Genomic DNA, 18,011 nt, shown 5'->3' with positions numbered 1-18,011 from the left:
GTTTGCTTTGGTCTCTTGGTTCATTTCCTGCCGTCATCGCAATAAAGGTTCACTTTTCTGTTAATCATTACTATTCCTCGTCATCATCTGCTTTTGGGTCCTGTTTCCGCACACATCGGCGCACCCCGCCGTGACAGACTCAGCAGTCCTGTTGCTCTATTTTCACCTGTATAGCAGGAGTGGGGCAGGCGGAGGTTTGCCCTGGTGCAGGTGTGTCATAGCGGTCAGGGGAAGGATCTGGGAGTTTCACATTCCCGTGGCAGCGTACTGTCGGTGCTTGCTTGGAAGTTTAGGGTTTTTTTTCACTGTAAAAAGAAGTTTTCTTCCCATGCAGTGAACAGCGGACGCTAATGTTTTTGTAACTTTTTACGGAATCAAACTCAAAGTTAGGTCAGTAATTCCACACTTTAAATTCTGCACGGTCATACTTGCTGCTGCACTCGTTATATTATCCATTGTTGATCTGCACACAATTCAAATCCAAGATTCACCCTATTTTGCACTAATATTTGATGACAAATGTCATCAATATATATATTTTCTTAAAACTTTATTCACTTGCTTATAACTCCAGTTGAATTTTTCCAAGTAAATTCATTCATTTATTTCCTTAGATTTTTTTCCTTATTTATCACAGTCACCACAGTGTCCAACAGTCTGGAATAGGTCTCACTGGTCTCTGCTTCAGACAGGAAGGGCAGGTCCTTAAACCGAGGATCAACAGTTGATGCCATCCATAGTGTCCTCTCATTTACATATCTCTTTCACAGATATTCTGCTATGGCAGTCTTAATGTTCCTTACTGTCTGTGTATCATCAAAACTTTCTTGTGCACCCATCACAAGCTTGGCATGAATAGGAGCAATGATGTACAGGGTTGGCATGCTCTCCTCTGACATCACCAGGGTGGCGTCCTTCATAGGCTTGAGTGCCCTGACAACTTCTTCTGCACATGTGATGTCAGACTCACTTAATGTGAAAATTTCTTTTTCACTCTTCCTAACTTCTGCAGAAAGCAGAGCTGCACAGATTGGTTGTCTCTGGTTGCCGTTCTAAAAATCGTTCTATCATATCATAGGAGCTGTTCCATCTTGTAATTATGTCCGTGATCAATCTGTGAGCTGGTAGCTGAAGGAGGCACTGTTTCTGCTTCAACTGGTTGCTAGCTGTGGTGCTGCGCCTGAAAAAGGCTGTTACACATCTGATCCTCCCGAGAAGTCGCACCATGTATTGTATTTTCAGTGCTTTCTGTGAGGCGAGATTCAGACTGTGTGCAAAACATTGTACAGTGGGGCAAAAAAGTATTTAGTCAGCCACCGATTGTGCAAGTTCCCCCACTTAAAATGATGACAGAGGTCAGTAATTTGCACCAGAGGTACACTTCAACTGTGAGAGACAGAATGTGAAAAAAAAAATCCATGAATTCACATGGTAGGATTTGTAAAGAATTTATTCGTAAATCAGGGTGGAAAATAAATATTTGGTCACCTCAAACAAGGAAAATCTCTGGCTCTCACAGACCTGTAACGTCTTCTGTAAGACGCTTTTCTGTCCCCCACTCGTTACCTGTATGAATGGCACCTGTTTGAACTCATCATCTGTATAAAAGACACCTGTCCACAGCCTCAAACAGTCAGACTCCAAACTCCGCCATGGCCAAGACCAAAGAGCTTTCGAAGGACACCAGGAAAAGTATTGTAGACCTGCACCAGACTGGGAAGAGTGAATCTACAATAGGCAAGCAGCTTGGTGTGAAAAAATCAACTGTGGGAGCAATCATCAGAAAATGGAAGACATACAAGACCACTGATAATCTCCCACGATCTGGGGCTCCACGCAAGATCTCATCCCGTGGGGTCAAAATGATCATGAGAACGGTGAGCAAAGATCCCAGAACCACACGGGGGGACCTGGTGAATGACCTGCAGAGAGCTGGGACCAAAGTAACAAAGGTCACCATCAGTAACGCACTACAACGGCAGGGAATCAAGTCCCGCAGTGCCAGACGTGTTCCGCTGCTGAAGCCAGTGCATGTCCAGGCCCGTCTGAAGTTTGCCAGAGAGCACATGGATGATACAGCAGAGGATTGGTTTCATCTGACCACATGACATTCTCCCAAAGTAGAACTTTTTGGTATAAACTCAACTCGTCGTGTTTGGAGGACGAAGAATACTGAGTTGCATCCCAAGAACACCATACCTACTGTGAAGCATGGGGGTGGAAACATCATGCTATGGGGCTGTTTTTCTGCCAAGGGGACAGGACGACTGATCCGTGTTAAGGACAGAATGAATGGGGCCATGTATCGTGAGATTTTGAGCCAAAACCTCCTTCCATCAGTGAGAACTTTGAAGATGAAACGAGGCTGGGTCTTCCAACATGACAATGATCCAAAACACACCGCCCGGGCAACAAAGGAGTGGCTCCGTAAGAAGCATTTGAAAGTCCTGGAGTGGCCTAGCCAGTCTCCAGACCTCAACCCCATAGAAAATCTGTGGCGGGAGTTGAAAGTCCGTGTTGCTCGGCGACAGCCCCAAAACATCACTGCTCTCGAGAAGATCTGCATGGAGGAATGGGCCAAAATACCAGCTACTGTGTGTGCAAACCTGGTAAAGACCTATAGTAAACGTTTGACCTCTGTTATTGCCAACAAAGGTTATGTTACAAAGTATTGAGTTGTATTTTTGTTATTGACCAAATACTTATTTTCCACCCTGATTTACGAATAAATTCTTTACAAATCCTACCATGTGGATTCATGGATTTTTTTTTCACATTCTGTCTCTCACAGTTGAAGTGTACCTCTGATGCAAATTACTGACCTCTATCATCATTTTAAGTGGGGGAACTTGCACAATCGGTGGCTGACTAAATACTTTTTTGCCCCACTGTATGTGCTTCATGCCTGCAAGTCTAGCCACGAGAGCCATGTTTGGTGCATTATCGGTAACAACAACAAGGTCCTTTGCATTCAATCCCCATTCAGCCACAGCGTCAGTTAGTAACGCTGCAATGTGACTATCATGCATGGCTCGGGTTTGTAGCACATGAGATTTGACTATGGCAGTGCAGATTTTACAGACTGCATAGCTCTTGTCACAGTCTTTACTGCCTTCTTTTGTCCTAAATCCAAAATAAGTCCTCACATCATCTTTGAAAGCTGCTGGGGCCGGCTGTATCCTCTCCTCTTCAGTCATCAGTTAGCTAGCACAATTGGCCACACATCCACTGTTCTACTTCGTTGGTTTTGACAGATGCTTCTACAGTTATCACGAGACCTCGTTTTTCCATCATAGTAAAGGTGGTAAAAACTGCAAACAAGTGGCCGGAGTTTGAATTGCAACATACAAAAGAAATAAAAAGTAAATGCATGTAATTTTTCAATTTAAAAAAATTGATAACACTGATTTTAAATATCGATTCAGTATCATTGCACAAAATATTGCGACATTTCAATGTATCGATATTATCTTACATCCCTACTAAATATGTTTTGAGATTCCATCCAGTTTTTTTCTTTATCAGAAATGGCTTAAAATGGCTCTTTGGATAGTAAAGGTTGCTGACCCCTACACCACACAGGAACATCTTATTGCAAATGTAGCTTGTGTAGAGAATAAGATGACTCATAATGTATAAACTCCATGCTTACCAGTGGCTGCAGCCACATGTCTGTCTTTCTGTGTGTGAATTTCTGTATAGTGTGCATTCTAGTTGTGTCTCCTTGCCCAGTCTGACTCTCATGTGCTCCTCTGGATTTCCCATGATAATGGGACACTATCTTCTGCTTGCAATTGTCATGTTGGCTGCCTTCACCAGATAATGCATTACAATCACAAACTCATAAATCTGCTGGGCATGCTGAGTGAAATTTGCCTTGCTGACAGCTCCACTCATATCTGCTTCAAAGGACTCTTCCTCCCCTCGTGTCTTTTCATCTGTTTGTTTAGGGTTAAAGACCTTTTCAGGACAACTATCCAACCATTACTGATGGGACAGAGCAGAAAATAATGCGGGTGATGAAAACATAATTTGACTTTGAAAGAAAGCAGTACAAGCTCATAGAGGACATTATTAAGCGGGACACTGGAATCCACATGGCACTGAGTAGAAAGCAAAAAGAATAAGTGACTTTTTAAAATGTCCTTGCATATTTCTCTCACTTTTTTGCAGCATGCGTATCAGATTTTTTTGAGAATGCTTTTCGCTTGCTGGTAAATAGGAAAGGAAGTAAATGTCAAGAAACAACTGACATTTTAATGACTACAAGGTGGCTGCTCCAACCTGAATTGCAGCAGCCAGTCAGTCATGCCCGTGGAGCTGAGAGCAAGGGTAGCCACTTTTGTATTTGGTGTAGGTTTACGTTAAGTGTGTGTTTGTGTATAAAGCTGTGTGCACCAATAAGCCTGCTTGTGTCTAACTTGTGTCTGTGTGGGATTGCTGCCCACATGTCCATGTTGGGACTTTTTGAGAAGAAGGTGATCAAAAAGAAAATGTTCTATTACGTTTAAAACATTTTAAAGTGTAGAACGTATTTGGTCTCATCATTTGGGCCAACACATCCGCTGCTGTGTGACCTTTCTTATGAAGCTCAGTGCAATGGTCCTGCAACAGATATGATCAATCTTGTGATAACAGAGTTACAGCTAGGAATTGAAGACCTTATCTGATAACAGTTTCTTACACAAACATTGAAACTACAACTTCAGTTCAAGGCCTCATCTCTCTCACTTCGCTCTCTATGCACATGGTTGACGTTTGCTTGCCGGAGCTACCCTGTCCCTAAGTGTGAAGTATTACATTCAGACTGTCAAACCCACACATTCACACACAAAAGACCAGCTGTAGTTGCTACAGGCATGCTCAGCTGAATGTCAAATAAAATCTGCTAGCCAGCAGACCATCACCATGGCAACATAATGGTATTAAACATTGTTATCGTTATATTTAAAATATCACAGAGACTGTACAAGAATTCAAATAGTTCAAGGTTTCAAAGGTCCTGTAAAAAGGTTCTGCAACTTTTTAAACATCCATCCATCCATCCATCCATTCGCTTCCATGCCTCTGTATTGTTGCTGATGGCAACGATGACCACAAAGCACTATGTTACAGAAAAATACTCAAAGTAAATAGTCATCTTGTCACCCACTGTAATGATAAACAGTAAAATCAAGGTGGAGAGTGGTGGTGATATAGTATTGTCCACAGTAACAAAGATGTGAAAGAAATACATGGACAGCATTTCTTACCACCACTGCAGGTTGGAATGACCGATCAGACCATTTTTTCATGTTTACATGCATAGATGCACATGAATTAGATCATGCACAAACGTGATTAATATTTCTCAGACATTGGATCAGTTTGGATCAACTCTAACATGCCTCTACTAAGGATAAACAAGTTCATTTTTCAAGTTGGCATTTTTATCAAGACAGTGAGCATGTGCAGAAACTTGGTCGATTCTAAATATTAACAGTAAGGTCAATATAAATGTAGGAAGACTAAAACACTTAATCTGGGAGTTAAATTTACAGTTGATGGAAACATTTTAGATTTCATTTATTTACAATGTAAACAAGCTTATTAAGCAGTACAAGAGACCCACTGTAAACATAATGACATATCTCATATGTTTTCAGAATAGGGTTTAGAAAAAAAGCAACAGATTCTCAGCTTATTCATAGATCTTCAGCCAAAAGCTCCATAAATATGCATACTCATTGTGTTAGGGCCTGAATTCAAATGAGGAAATGAGAAACTGGGCAGATGGTTACAGTGCTTGTTTGCTCTAATGAAGATTCAAAAAAGTGCACATGAAACAAAAGAGCGATGAGATAATAATGAGCAAACCATTTTGTTCAACTAGGTGTGAAATACATGCAAATAATTAACAGCTAAACCCAACAGGTCTTAACTATGTTGATTCACAATTGTCCTTCTACTGGTAAAGGGAAAAAACTGGAAGTACCTCAAGGAAAAGAAGACAAATTGAAACACAGTGCAGAGTGGAGGATAATAAGCCAGACAAGAGCGAGCGACCAAATTAAAGTGAATAACAATCGCAAGAGAAGGGATAATTAGATACAGGAAAAAAGTGACGGAAGAAATTATGTATGGGAACAGCAGTGGGTGTTGGATAAATCAATTTTGTTTCTTACAAACTACTTCTACTTTTCATCATTTCCAAAAAATATACTTGCCAGTTCTCAAATTTTGCATGAATAATTATCTACTGACCAAACAATTGTTTCTATTTAACTCAGACCAAAATAGAAGCTGGTAAGATTAAAACAGCCTGCTTAACATGAGGTCTGAATAAAGAGTTCTTGAGCACAAGCCATAAAAAGGGATAATTTTATCTTATTTAAAGTTGCTCCATCACTACAAGGAAGCCTCATTCTGACCCTTTGCACTTGAGAATATCCAGTTTCAGTTAAAACATCGGCTTCTCTCAAACTGATCATATTTTTATCTTTTTATCTTTATCGATAAGAGCCAGAGATCAAAACTGCAGTATTCAATGAAATAGCCTGTAGTTTCCCAGCCTGCAGGTAGAACACTTTAGGTCAGGATTATAAAAAGCAAAAAACAAGCTCGGCTTTTTGTTTTTCTTCTGTTATTCACAGGGTTGTGCACTGTCAGTTTTTCCCCCAGGGTCAAAGTATCAACAGTGAGTGCCACTGTAACTGCCCGAGGGTTATGAGGGAAGTCATTTGGCACAAATGCCACAAACCATGATACATGAAACTGTGCCATCATGAGCCCACTCAAAGAATTCTCAGCTATGTTCTACAAAACATCAAACATTTTCAAATTAGTACTAGTGATAACCAGAGATAGTGTATGAATGCGGAAGCGTAAAAAGTTGCATTACTATTACATTTTTCATTATAAGCATCACTGTAAACATCTAACTGACGTGAGAGGCTATTTTCATGATGTATATGAACTATAAATATGATTAAAGGGGTAAATCTGCCCATTGTGCTTGCTACTATCCTCAATTAAACTATTAAAGTGAATCATAGTGTAGTCCTTCAGCTGCAAGAACCTTGCAAAGGTGCTCAAAATCCTTTAGCTCTTCTCCCTCAAATTACTTCTTTTGTTCTATTCTTTTGCTTTCTTTTCAACCCTCTTTTTGTCTTTTGTAGACGAACTAATTCTTGAAAGTTGTTATTTGTGAAGTTTTACAAAAATAAGTCGTTGCTTGTGGTGGACTGTGATCATGTAAACTGGAACATTATCGATGTGACAAGTGGACATGAGTCAACATGCAGAGCCATCTGGGACAACTACTCTGTGTTAAAAATGTTGGCTTTTGTTCTCAATAATTTACATCGCCACAGATTTATTTTTGTTTTTTGTTCATAAGTTGCCCATAAGCGTACGTGAAATGAAAAACAAATCAAAAACATGCATTTTAGTTGATCTAGGAATTTGTCACTGGATCTTAGCCTTAAGAAAAACACAGTAGAATAATAGTATGAAAAAAATTTAGATATGTGTGTGTATATATAAATGTATGTATCTATATTACTGCAGAGACAGGCAGCCGAAATGCGTATGTACAGTTATATGTGTGCATGCCTGCTAAACTGATTATTTTCAGGTTTTATATATATATATATATATGTGCGTGTGTGTGTGTGTGTGTGTGTGTGTGTGTATTTGTCACCAGGCCATTGAGAATCAAAATAAAGCATTTCTCCTTTGAAATGATCCAATTTCTCTTTTGGTCTCTTTCTGTGACTAAAATGCAAATATTTAAGGAGCCTTAAGGACTGTAATTTTTCAAGCAGCACAGTAGTTATTCACCTACAATCCTTTTTGTAAATTTCTTATAATGCATCAACAAACCACACCACAAAATAAAATGGATGCCAGTTGGCATTAGTGTTATGACTTTAAAACACGACGGGGGTGTGCATAGACTTGCACACATGATCATTCAAACCAGCACGGAGCATCTTCCAATACAGCACAATGCTTTTCACGGGACATAGTCATTGTTTTTGTCTGACTCAGATGGCTTTTGAGGAGGAAAAAAAGAAAAGGAAAATCAGTGATGTAGCATGTAGTTATTTTGCGCTGCTCTCATTAGTAATCAGCTTGGCTTATCAGGTCCAGCAGTTCAACATGAATATCAAGACAGACTACAGTGATTTGTTCACCTGATTATCTCCCCTCCCCAGACCACTGATCTGTCCCACTGAGATGAGAAAAATCACAGAGAATTAGCCTCCAATTACACTCGGCAAGCCAGCTAGCCTCTCTTCATCTGTCATCCTCAATTAGCCACACAAGCAAATGTTTGAAGTTAAATACTGATTAGACGGCTGTACTCTGAAAATGATTCCCCCTCTCCACCCACCTACACAGCAATCTTCTATGTAATGTAGCTTTCAGTGTATTTTTCCCCTTCTCCTACGGCAGAGCGTTAACGTAATTATAGTCAAATTGGTGTATGATCAAAGTAGGCACATCAGTGCCAAAATATTACTAATAAATCGCAGTTTCATGTTGCATGCACTACAGATGGGATTTTGGCAAACAGATGTGTGATATGTGGTGATGCGCTGCAGACGATTAAAACAGTTTTTCCATCATCTGGTTTTAGTTGCACTTAGCCACGCTGTGAAAAGCAGCAACCAATGGAGTCCAGTGATTTTCACTGGAGGGCAACTGTTTAAATGAAATGCTAATGCTAACGCTGTCGTATTTCCTGTGAATTCTTCTCAATAAAAGGCTTACCTAACATAGTTCCAATCTTGATGAAACGCATCCATTTTTTTGTTTTACTTATCCAGTTCAGGGTTGTGGGAGGGCTGGAGCCTTTGACAGTAAAATAATCCTTATATCTGGAGCATGAACAAAGGAGTCAAGCAAGAGCATTTAGGTAGAGAATTTAAGTCATTTAAGAGACTGCAAAGAGGAGGACAATATTAAAAATATTTAACTGGTATAGCACAGCCTATTTCCATGTCTATTCCCTGCGTTGAGGCTGTAGTGGAAAAAAAAAAGTCATGCCTTGGCTTGAAAAATACATTTAATTACTAGCAGAATGTTGTACCAGAAGGTTAACATGAGAGAAGACGACTGCAGTCAAAACATGCTCACAACAACATTAAATATAAATAAAGCTGATTGTGTATGTGCTGAATAACTTGCTGACGTCCAACTCAGAAAACGTTTGAGATACAAAAGAGATACTTTTGTGTTAAAATCCAAAGCCAGTTTGTTGTTGGTACAGCTGCCAGGCACATGCTTTACTAGAGAAACTGCTTCATCACCCGCACCCGATCCAAATCGCAGCCCACAGCTAAAGTCCTCCTACTTTATCAAAGTGGCTTAGCTGGTTGGAGCTTCATGAAAAAGCTCTCTTTCCCTCTGAGACACACACAGCAGCTCACTCAGCCCCCCCCACACACACACACCTCCCTTCTGACTTTCCAAAGCTTCAGTCCGTCTTCAACTGATTCATTTGTCATCATCTATTTTGCTTTTGTCTTGCCTTAAACATTTCCTGTCAAGCTCCACGTACACATTTGCACTGACACTCACATACAAATAACCTCCTCCTTGAACAGAGGCCAAACAGGAGAACAATGCATCAGCTCACCTGGGAGCCCCCCCAAAATTCATCATTTCAATAAACTACATTTTTAACACATGTGCACTCCCTCACAGCTCCGCAGGCAATGTCTACACTTCAAGTAGCATCTTGACAGAATCACATGACATTGGCTCAGTGTACACTGGCTAAATATTACACAATTTAGTCTCATGATGATGGCAGGTATTGCCACTGTGAAAATGATAACTGTGCTGACCTGTGATATTATGGGTCTGCTTATGAACAGGGACAAACCATGACAGGTGCTTCGTGTAGAGGAATGTCTATGTGCACTGGATCAACATGGTTTATATTTTATTTTTTCTTATGCAATCGTTTCCCTTTATTTAAGCATGAGATGGCTATTTTCTGTTTCCCTCTACCACAATAAAAGAATTGGACCTGCTGTATTAAACAGCAGCTAATGCAACTGTTTAAAATATCAGTCAACAAATAGGACTAGAAGTGAATGAAATTCAAGAACAGCTAGAGATAAATGGTAATATACAGGAAGTGAGTTGAATACATTAGAAAAAAATAGCAGATAAAAAGTGCTTCTAACAGTTTTGTCACAATAGAACTAGACAATAAACTTTTGTTGCATTGTCCTGATAAATATAAAACGAGTGCCATTGTACCAGATTCAGGCCAGTGTTACTCCTGGTAGCCACAACACCAATATCCAGACTATATATCGTAGATAATAAAGAATATGCATATAAGGTGGAGTTTCTATTTACAGTGGAAATTATAAAACATCAAATGCAATCAGACCCAGAGAGAGAGAGAGAGAGACTGAAGAAATAAGGAAAAATATGGATTAATGCATGTAATGCAGCACGAATAAAGCACCCTTTTTAAAAAAAGTCCTTCCTCTATTCATCTCTTGCCTTACACTCTATTTTTTCTCATTTAAGTAGGTTTTATTAGCAAAAAAATAAGAGCTATCAATTCATAGCATAAGTACTGATATTGAATATTATGTGGGGGGTTTTTTTTATGTCAGGATGTGGGTTTAAAAGGATGTGGGTACTGTTTTAATACTTTAAAAAATGCAGGTTTCACGCAATTTTGTATTTTTTTAATTCAAATTATTCAAGCAACTGAGACTGGTCAAATCCATGCAGGTTTTTCAGGGACTGGATTTGTTTGAAAGACAAACTTCATACTAATTATTAGTAACTTTTTTAAAGCACATTTTAAAAACACACAAAGTGCTTCAAAGTTTTAATAAAATCATACATAAGTGTAAGGTAACTGTACTACATCAATGGGTGGAAATTAAAGAAAAGTTAACCTATAAAGAGCAGCTTTTTTTAAACAAACCACTGAGTCAGCCAATGGACTGAGGAAGGCTGTTTCAGTTTAGGAGTTACTGGAGCTACAACCTGAAAAACATGGTTGCCTGGTTTTAAAATAAAAACATGGAATCTGAAATCTAATTAGCAATGGCAGTGAAGCACTTACTGAGGTAGGAGAGCAAAATACAGCTGTGTATCATCAGCATGGCAGTGCCTCTGTAACCTTTGATGGCCGTCATCTGCTCTGCATTTACCATATTGGCCAAGGATGGTCTTATATAAAAGAAATTTTGTGCACGTCATAGTTTAACATATCAACACCAAACAATAAATCAGGAATGAAAAATTGATATTTGCTTATTATATGTTTTACAGTATATTACATTTTTACTCTTGATTCAGACCAAAGGCTGTCCAGGGTTCATCTGTAGTAAAAAAGTCTGTTAGTTCACTGTCTCAGGTGTCAACATGGCCAGTGTGAAGCATCCATGGCGCCTTACTCTTGAGGTGGCTTTAAAACTTCAATGAGTGAATGTAGAGGATATCCCTTATGTTGGTAAGTGCAGCTGTTTTTGCTGGCAGTGTTAGCCACTACTAGTCAGTGTTACTGAAGGGAAACTATTGTCCTGTCAAACTTGGGCAATTAGCGAATAAACTCTCATATGATGTGAAAATGCAATCAAACTGGGAAAGTATGTTTTTTAGGACACTCAAGCAAGCTCAAGCCTAACGTTAGCTAGGATAGCATTAGCTTATAACCAGCTGACGCAGCTTGCTCTCTTCAGTGGGTTGCTTGTGCAAACTAATGGATTTGTACCTTTCAAATGTTTTTTTTTCTACTCATAGTGCTTCCTTTCTTTCATTGACACACACTTTCACATGAGTGATTTTTTTTCTAATCTAACATTCACACACTTCCATGGATGCATCAGGGGCAACTCAGAGTTCTGCATCTTGCCCAAGGACACTTCAATATGCAGACTAACAGGAGCTGGAGATTAAACCTCTGACCTTCCAATTGGTAGTGGAGCTGTTCTACCATCTACTATAAGTCATCTGCTGACAATAAGTAAATGCAACAATATTGCAGCTAAAAATGCACATTCTCTTATGTCAAGAGATGAGGTATCAGTTGAGGAGGAGGGTGAGGTGTAGATGAGGTTAGGGACAGCAGTGGTTGAGGACGCAGATGAAAAAGAGGAAGAGAAAGAAATGAAAAGAAAGTCATGTTGAAAATATAAATATACAGAACTTAAATGGCCATATGTAGTTTGAAAGAGTTTTATTTAATCTTTGAATTAAAATCAACTTAGCTGATACTTTTTTTCTTTTAGCTGAATTTATGTTTGCCCTTTTTTGGAGAATTTTTTAGGTCTTAATCTAAAACATGAATATGAAACTATTCATGGACTTACATTTATCAGTAATGCCACTTTGCTTTTAGTGTTTGACTAAACTATGTGTTAGGTGTCGCTGCTGTTGTGAATCTGATAGTGGGGTTTACTGACCACCTCTCACAAATGCTCTCTCATGCAGATCATTTTACTAAAACAGTTACTGATGCTGAGACCTAACAGAAGACACCACTGGGAATAATGTAATCTCATCATAATAACAATATTACAAGTTGCTTTTGTGTGATTTACAGACCTCTTAAATTCTAAACAGCTAAATCCCACAGTGGTGTCAAATATGGAAATAAACATTTTGCAGCAATATACACCACCTCACCCACTATGTGATAAATATAAAATGTGGGATTTTTTTTTCTTTCACAAAAACTTATCAGGTATGCTGCCAAATGTAGGTCTATATATGAGAAATTAAAATGTCAATACAGCTCTCACTGGGAATGAAATGTATGTGTAACAGACAATATGCTTGTGCAGCACCATGAAATAAGTCAAATGTATAAAAAGTATACTGACTTCACAAAAAAGTGAGTTTTTCATAGATATATGTTGAATATTTCATATTTCTTAATAGTTCAACACGTTAGCGCAATATGTATGTAATAGGCACTCAATTTTTGCTTGTTTTAATCAATTTTAAATCATGCTTTTTATTTGTTCTTGTTTCTAATGTCTCTGTAAAGCACTTTGAATCACCTTGTTGTTGAATTGTGCTATACAAATAAACTTGCCTTGCCTTGCCTTGCCTAATACATGGTAATGCTGAATTAATAGTCAAAGAAACTCCCTAAATATAATATGTCATTTCTTTTAATAGATGCTATAAGGAAGAAAGGTCTGAAATAATTAAAAACAGTTTCTATTATAAACTATCTACTACTATTGATTCTGAACACTGAAGTTAAACTAGGGAACAGTGTAATGGGCATTTGGTGTTGGCTGTGAATTTCACTCTAGCCAGAATACATATGCTTACAAGTAGCCAAACAGTCACGTTCCCGTCACTTTAGAGGACAGGAAGACTGGTTATCCTCGCCAAACAGAGGAATAGCCCTATAATTTGAGTAGTAAAAGTATAAACAAACACACACACACACACACACACACACACACACACACACACACACACACACACACACACACACACACACACACACACACACACACACTAAAGCTGCACAAGCCAGATAGCCTTATTTGATGTGACATGTGATTCCAAACACAGCAAGGGTGGAGAGAGTGATAAATACAGAGTAAGAGTGAAAGATAAATTCAAAAGAAGAAGCAGCTTCCCATCCTGCCCTCACCTATTCCTTTGGCTAAAATATATCTTCAGTGCACAGTAACGCAGAGCTATGATCATAGCCCATTATGCAAATTAAGGAGCTCTTTAAGGTAACTTACTATGAATAATTGATGGTATGTCTGTGCATGTTCTCAATAATGACTTAACTTTGTTAAACCAAACTGATTTTTGATGATGTGCTGTATCAGGGTATGGAAAAGCTGCTGGCAAGTTCTATTTAATTCAATAACGCTTACAAGGGCAATGCAGTGAACTGTCAGTGGATTTCTGGATTCTGTGGGACGGTTATGTGCTTGCAGCTGGTACATAACTGTCAGTGCACACGTGTCATGGTTACACAGTGCTTAATAAATTGATTAGATCACCTTTCAGAATTGATTTGTTTATATTATTCAAATTTGTCAAAAACTTTAAAACTAATATAGTTGTTTATCAGGCAAATAAGAAATTGAATTTATGCTTTTAAACCCAAATTTGAAAAAAAAAAAAAAGGAACAAAAAAAAGATTAACATTCAACCAATAAAACTACTGTGCTGTTCAGGAATGCAGGTAAATAACTGTAATTAGCATCGGAATGAAAAATAACAACGTTCTTTACTATTTTTTTCAGCTGTTTTGTAAAACAGTGAATTTGAAAATTCATGGATAACAAAAATAGTTATATTTCAATATTAAAAATCTTGTGTGTGTTTGTGTATGTTGGAACGTAAAAAAAAAAATTATTGATAATTACCAATATTATTAAATCAGGGCAGCTGTGCCGTGAACCTTACATTGGGTGGTTGTCTAAAAATATTGCTTAGCACCGTGTTAAACACTGTGTATTCCAGATCCTTTGCTATGGATAATAGATTTAAGTATGGTTAAACTGACGCAACATAAGCTGAGAAAACCTGAAATTTAATACCAAATGTAAAGATATAAACTTTCATTAGCGTGGTAAAAGATCATTAGTTTTTAATGAGCTCCCATCAGAACCAGAGACAGTAAGACAGTTTTTATGTTTAAAGTAAAAGCTAAAAAAAGGTACACAAAGTAAAAGTAAAAAATCAGTTAAGAGCAAAATTGTCATCTAACACAAAACTGCTGCAATGGTTGTACAGTTTGACTTACTATTCCTAACTTAGCTGTCACAACACTAGAGTGGTTATTATGATATTAAAAGGGCTTAAGTCAGAGGAAGAGCCTCATTAATATTTACATGTGCTCTTTTCAAAAGCATTACCTCTTGTCTACTAACTCATTATGTCACCCTGATGTCACTTAAACCCTTTAAGGTGATTTAAAGAACATAAAACGGTCTTTTGTGATCTCATCATCTTTTTATTGCTCCTCCCTGTTTCGTCTCTCACAACTAATTGGTAAAAGAGTTATGTGTGTATATTTCATCCCACTGTCTACAAAGCCTGGGCAATTGTTAATTAGATTTAGAAGAGCATCAAGATGAATAATGCAATTGCTGCATCACATTGTTAAAAAACATCCAAATACACGACACAGAGACACATTTGCAGTTAGAAGCATTCAGGTCTTTCTTGCTATCTTTGGTGTAAGTTTTATGGAAATGAATGCATCGAGACTGTACCTGACAGAGGGAAGTGTGTAAAATTATATTAATTAAGTATTAGAGTAATTGCACAAACCTAGTCCTGGCATAGTGAGGCCAGGTAGGAATAAATAACAGATGCCAGTCAGGATTCTTTTTTTTAAATTTAATGTGTCACTTAGGCTTGAATAAAATAAATTAGAGTAAAAATGCTCTTTATCACTATATAATTAATAAAAACACTACTTAAAGCACTTTGTCAGCTTTCCAAAGCTAAGTGAAACTCATTTGACAACGAGAGCTGGTACTAAGACTGTCATGAATTTATGGAACACTAAGTCTACCCTGCGTTTGCACAGTCGCAAGACTTCAACCACTGAGCTGTGCCACTGATAAGCCAGATGGCCCAGGTGACATCCTTCCGGCATTTGTGCTGGTTACATGCATCCGCTCCATTAACAGCTGCTGCATCAGCTGGACAGAGTGTCCTGGGATACTGTGGAGAATATTGCAGTCCTCTGTATCCATTAGGTGATAGACATGTGGAGGCCATTCGGGAGTAGCTCATTTGCTGTCTTCATGGTACAGTTAATAGATAGATTTGATTTGCAGATGCAAAAGCATGGATTTTGTAAGACAGATGACTGGATTTCACAGTGTCTGGCTTGCACAGCTGCAGAGATACCGGATTAAAAGATGATCTCTTCAAAAGGAGATTTCGTTAACCTTAGAAATTCTATGGTTTTGCAGCATATCATAACACTGAAGACTTAGACCGTACAAAATAATGGTAAATGGCCTGTATTTGTATAGTGCTTTACTTGGATAATAATAATATATGATTTAATTTAAATAATACAGTTGCAATACAAAAAAGTCTAACTTTATAAGCTCTGTTTTACTTGTTTGTGTCTCTTTCATTGCGGCAGAACAAGGGAGACAAAAAACTGTGAAAATATGTGGGTGTTGCTGTGTTGGAAGTTTAATGATTGGTGGTTCGCATTGCCTTAGAGGTAGATGATTATGACACACACACACACACACACACACACACACACACACACACACACACACACACACACACACACACACACACACACACACACAGAGACACTCCTTAGCTTAAGGAGGCCACTTGGGAGACATTACAGTGAGCTATAACTCCCACTAAGTAGGTTACGTACTCCACAACACAATACAAATTAGGTCTCTGACAAGTGATGTAATCATATGGTTTGTGTTCAAATATAAACACTGTAGTTAGACTATGTAGAGCAGGGGTGGCCAACCCGCGGCTCTCAAGCCGCATGTGGCTCTTTGCCTGGTTTCATGCGGCTCTTACGTTCATATCAAAGTTTGTGTTTTGATTTTTTTTATGTTGTTGTTTTAAAATGTGCGCGTTCGCTTCGCTTGAGTTCAGTACGGTATTTTCATCAAATGCGCATGTGTGTGAGATGAAAATACCGCAAAGTTTCCCAGTAGGAGCAAGTTCGCCCTTAAAATGGCAGGAAAAAAATGCACAGCAAAAAGAAAATATGAAGATGAACACAGGACGTTTTTAACAGAGTGGGAGAGTTTATATTTTTTTGTTGAACGCAATGGTAAGCCATTCTGCCTTATATGTCAGACGTCATTAGCACATTTCAAAGCTTCAAATCTTCAGCGCCACTTCAGCTCACTCCATGCTAACATCGACCAGGAATTTCCAAAAGGGACTGAACTTCGCAAGTACGAGTTGGCCACTTTGAAAAGTCAGGCAGAAAAGCAGATACAGTTTTTCCAAAAATTTACGAAGCGGTCAGAGCTTCTTTGAGCTTTTGGATGCCGTGAAACTGTTTATGGAAAAGAAGGACAAGGACTATCCCGAGCTCTCGGACCTCAAGTGGATTATGGATCTGGCCTTTTTGGTCGACATGCTGTGTCACTTGGACAGACTGAACCTGACCCTGCAGGGTAAGTTAAAAATGCTCCCTGACCTAGTGCAAAGTGTGTTTGCGTTTGTCAACAAACTGAAGCTGTTCAAGACACATATTCAAAAGGGAGATTTAACGCATTTTCCCACTCTGCTAAAAGCCAGCGGGCAAGTCGCCAGTGCTGCCCTGAGTAAGCAAAGAGCCAGATATGCAACGCTGATTGAAAACTTGCACGAAAGCTTCGTGACCCGGTTCCATGATCTACAATTGAAAAGGCCACAGATTACGTTCCTCGTCGACCCATTTAATGCAGAGACCGGCTGTTTGAAAGTCCCGCTAGTCACAGATGAAGCTGCGGCTGAGTTGGAGATGATCGATCTTTGTGAAGAGGACCAATTGAAACCTGCTTTAAGGGAAGGGACCATTGAGTTCTGGAAAAGTGTGCCAATGGAAAAATACCCCAATGTCAAACGGGCTGCGCTTAAGATACTGTCAATGTTTGGGTCAACATACGTCTGCGAGTCTGTGTTTTCTACCCTAAAACATGTGAAATCAAAGCATCGATCTGTTCTGACTGACACACATGTGAAAGAATTGCTTCGAGTGACAACAACGGAATACAAGCCAGATTTAAAGAGGATTGTTCAAGGCAAGGAATGCCAGAAGTCCCACTAAACAACATGCATTATAAAAGTAAATGCTATTGTAGATTATTATATTTTTGTTTGTGGACTTGGTTGAACTGAGAGTTTGTGTGTGTGAGACAGTGCACACAATGTTCATTGTTGAAAATGACTGGCCTGTGGTTTTAGTACTGTAGGAGTCCATTTCTGTCATTAACATGTTGGTGTGTGACATTTACAATAAATCTGGCTGAGCAGAGATGTGTGTATTTTGTGTGTGTGTGTGTGTG

General features: G+C 38.7%; 1 protein-coding gene across 1 annotated transcript; it reads left to right on the top strand.

Annotated features, from left to right (window-relative positions):
* The first annotated feature begins 17,023 nt into the window (after positions 1-17,023).
* LOC146677629 (general transcription factor II-I repeat domain-containing protein 2A-like) lies at positions 17,024-17,773 on the top strand. The gene has a single exon (XM_085379784.1). It carries the CDS (start codon positions 17,024-17,026, stop codon positions 17,771-17,773), a length of 750 nt encoding a protein of 249 aa, XP_085235910.1.
* The last annotated feature ends 238 nt before the right edge of the window (positions 17,774-18,011 follow it).

The sequence above is a fragment of the Rhamphochromis longiceps genome, linkage group LG2 (assembly GCF_057381845.1).
Source record: "Rhamphochromis longiceps isolate RC_006_pf linkage group LG2, R_longiceps_female_GT1.1, whole genome shotgun sequence".
Taxonomy (NCBI): Eukaryota; Metazoa; Chordata; class Actinopteri; order Cichliformes; family Cichlidae; genus Rhamphochromis; species Rhamphochromis longiceps.
The sequence above is the reverse complement of the archived record's forward strand: the minus strand, read 5'-3'. Positions and strand labels throughout refer to the sequence as shown.

Excerpts from the sequence above, each read along its gene's own strand:
- LOC146677629 (XM_085379784.1), top strand. The coding sequence starts at position 17,024 with ATGGAAAAGAAGGACAAGGACTATCCCGAGCTCTCGGACCTCAAGTGG.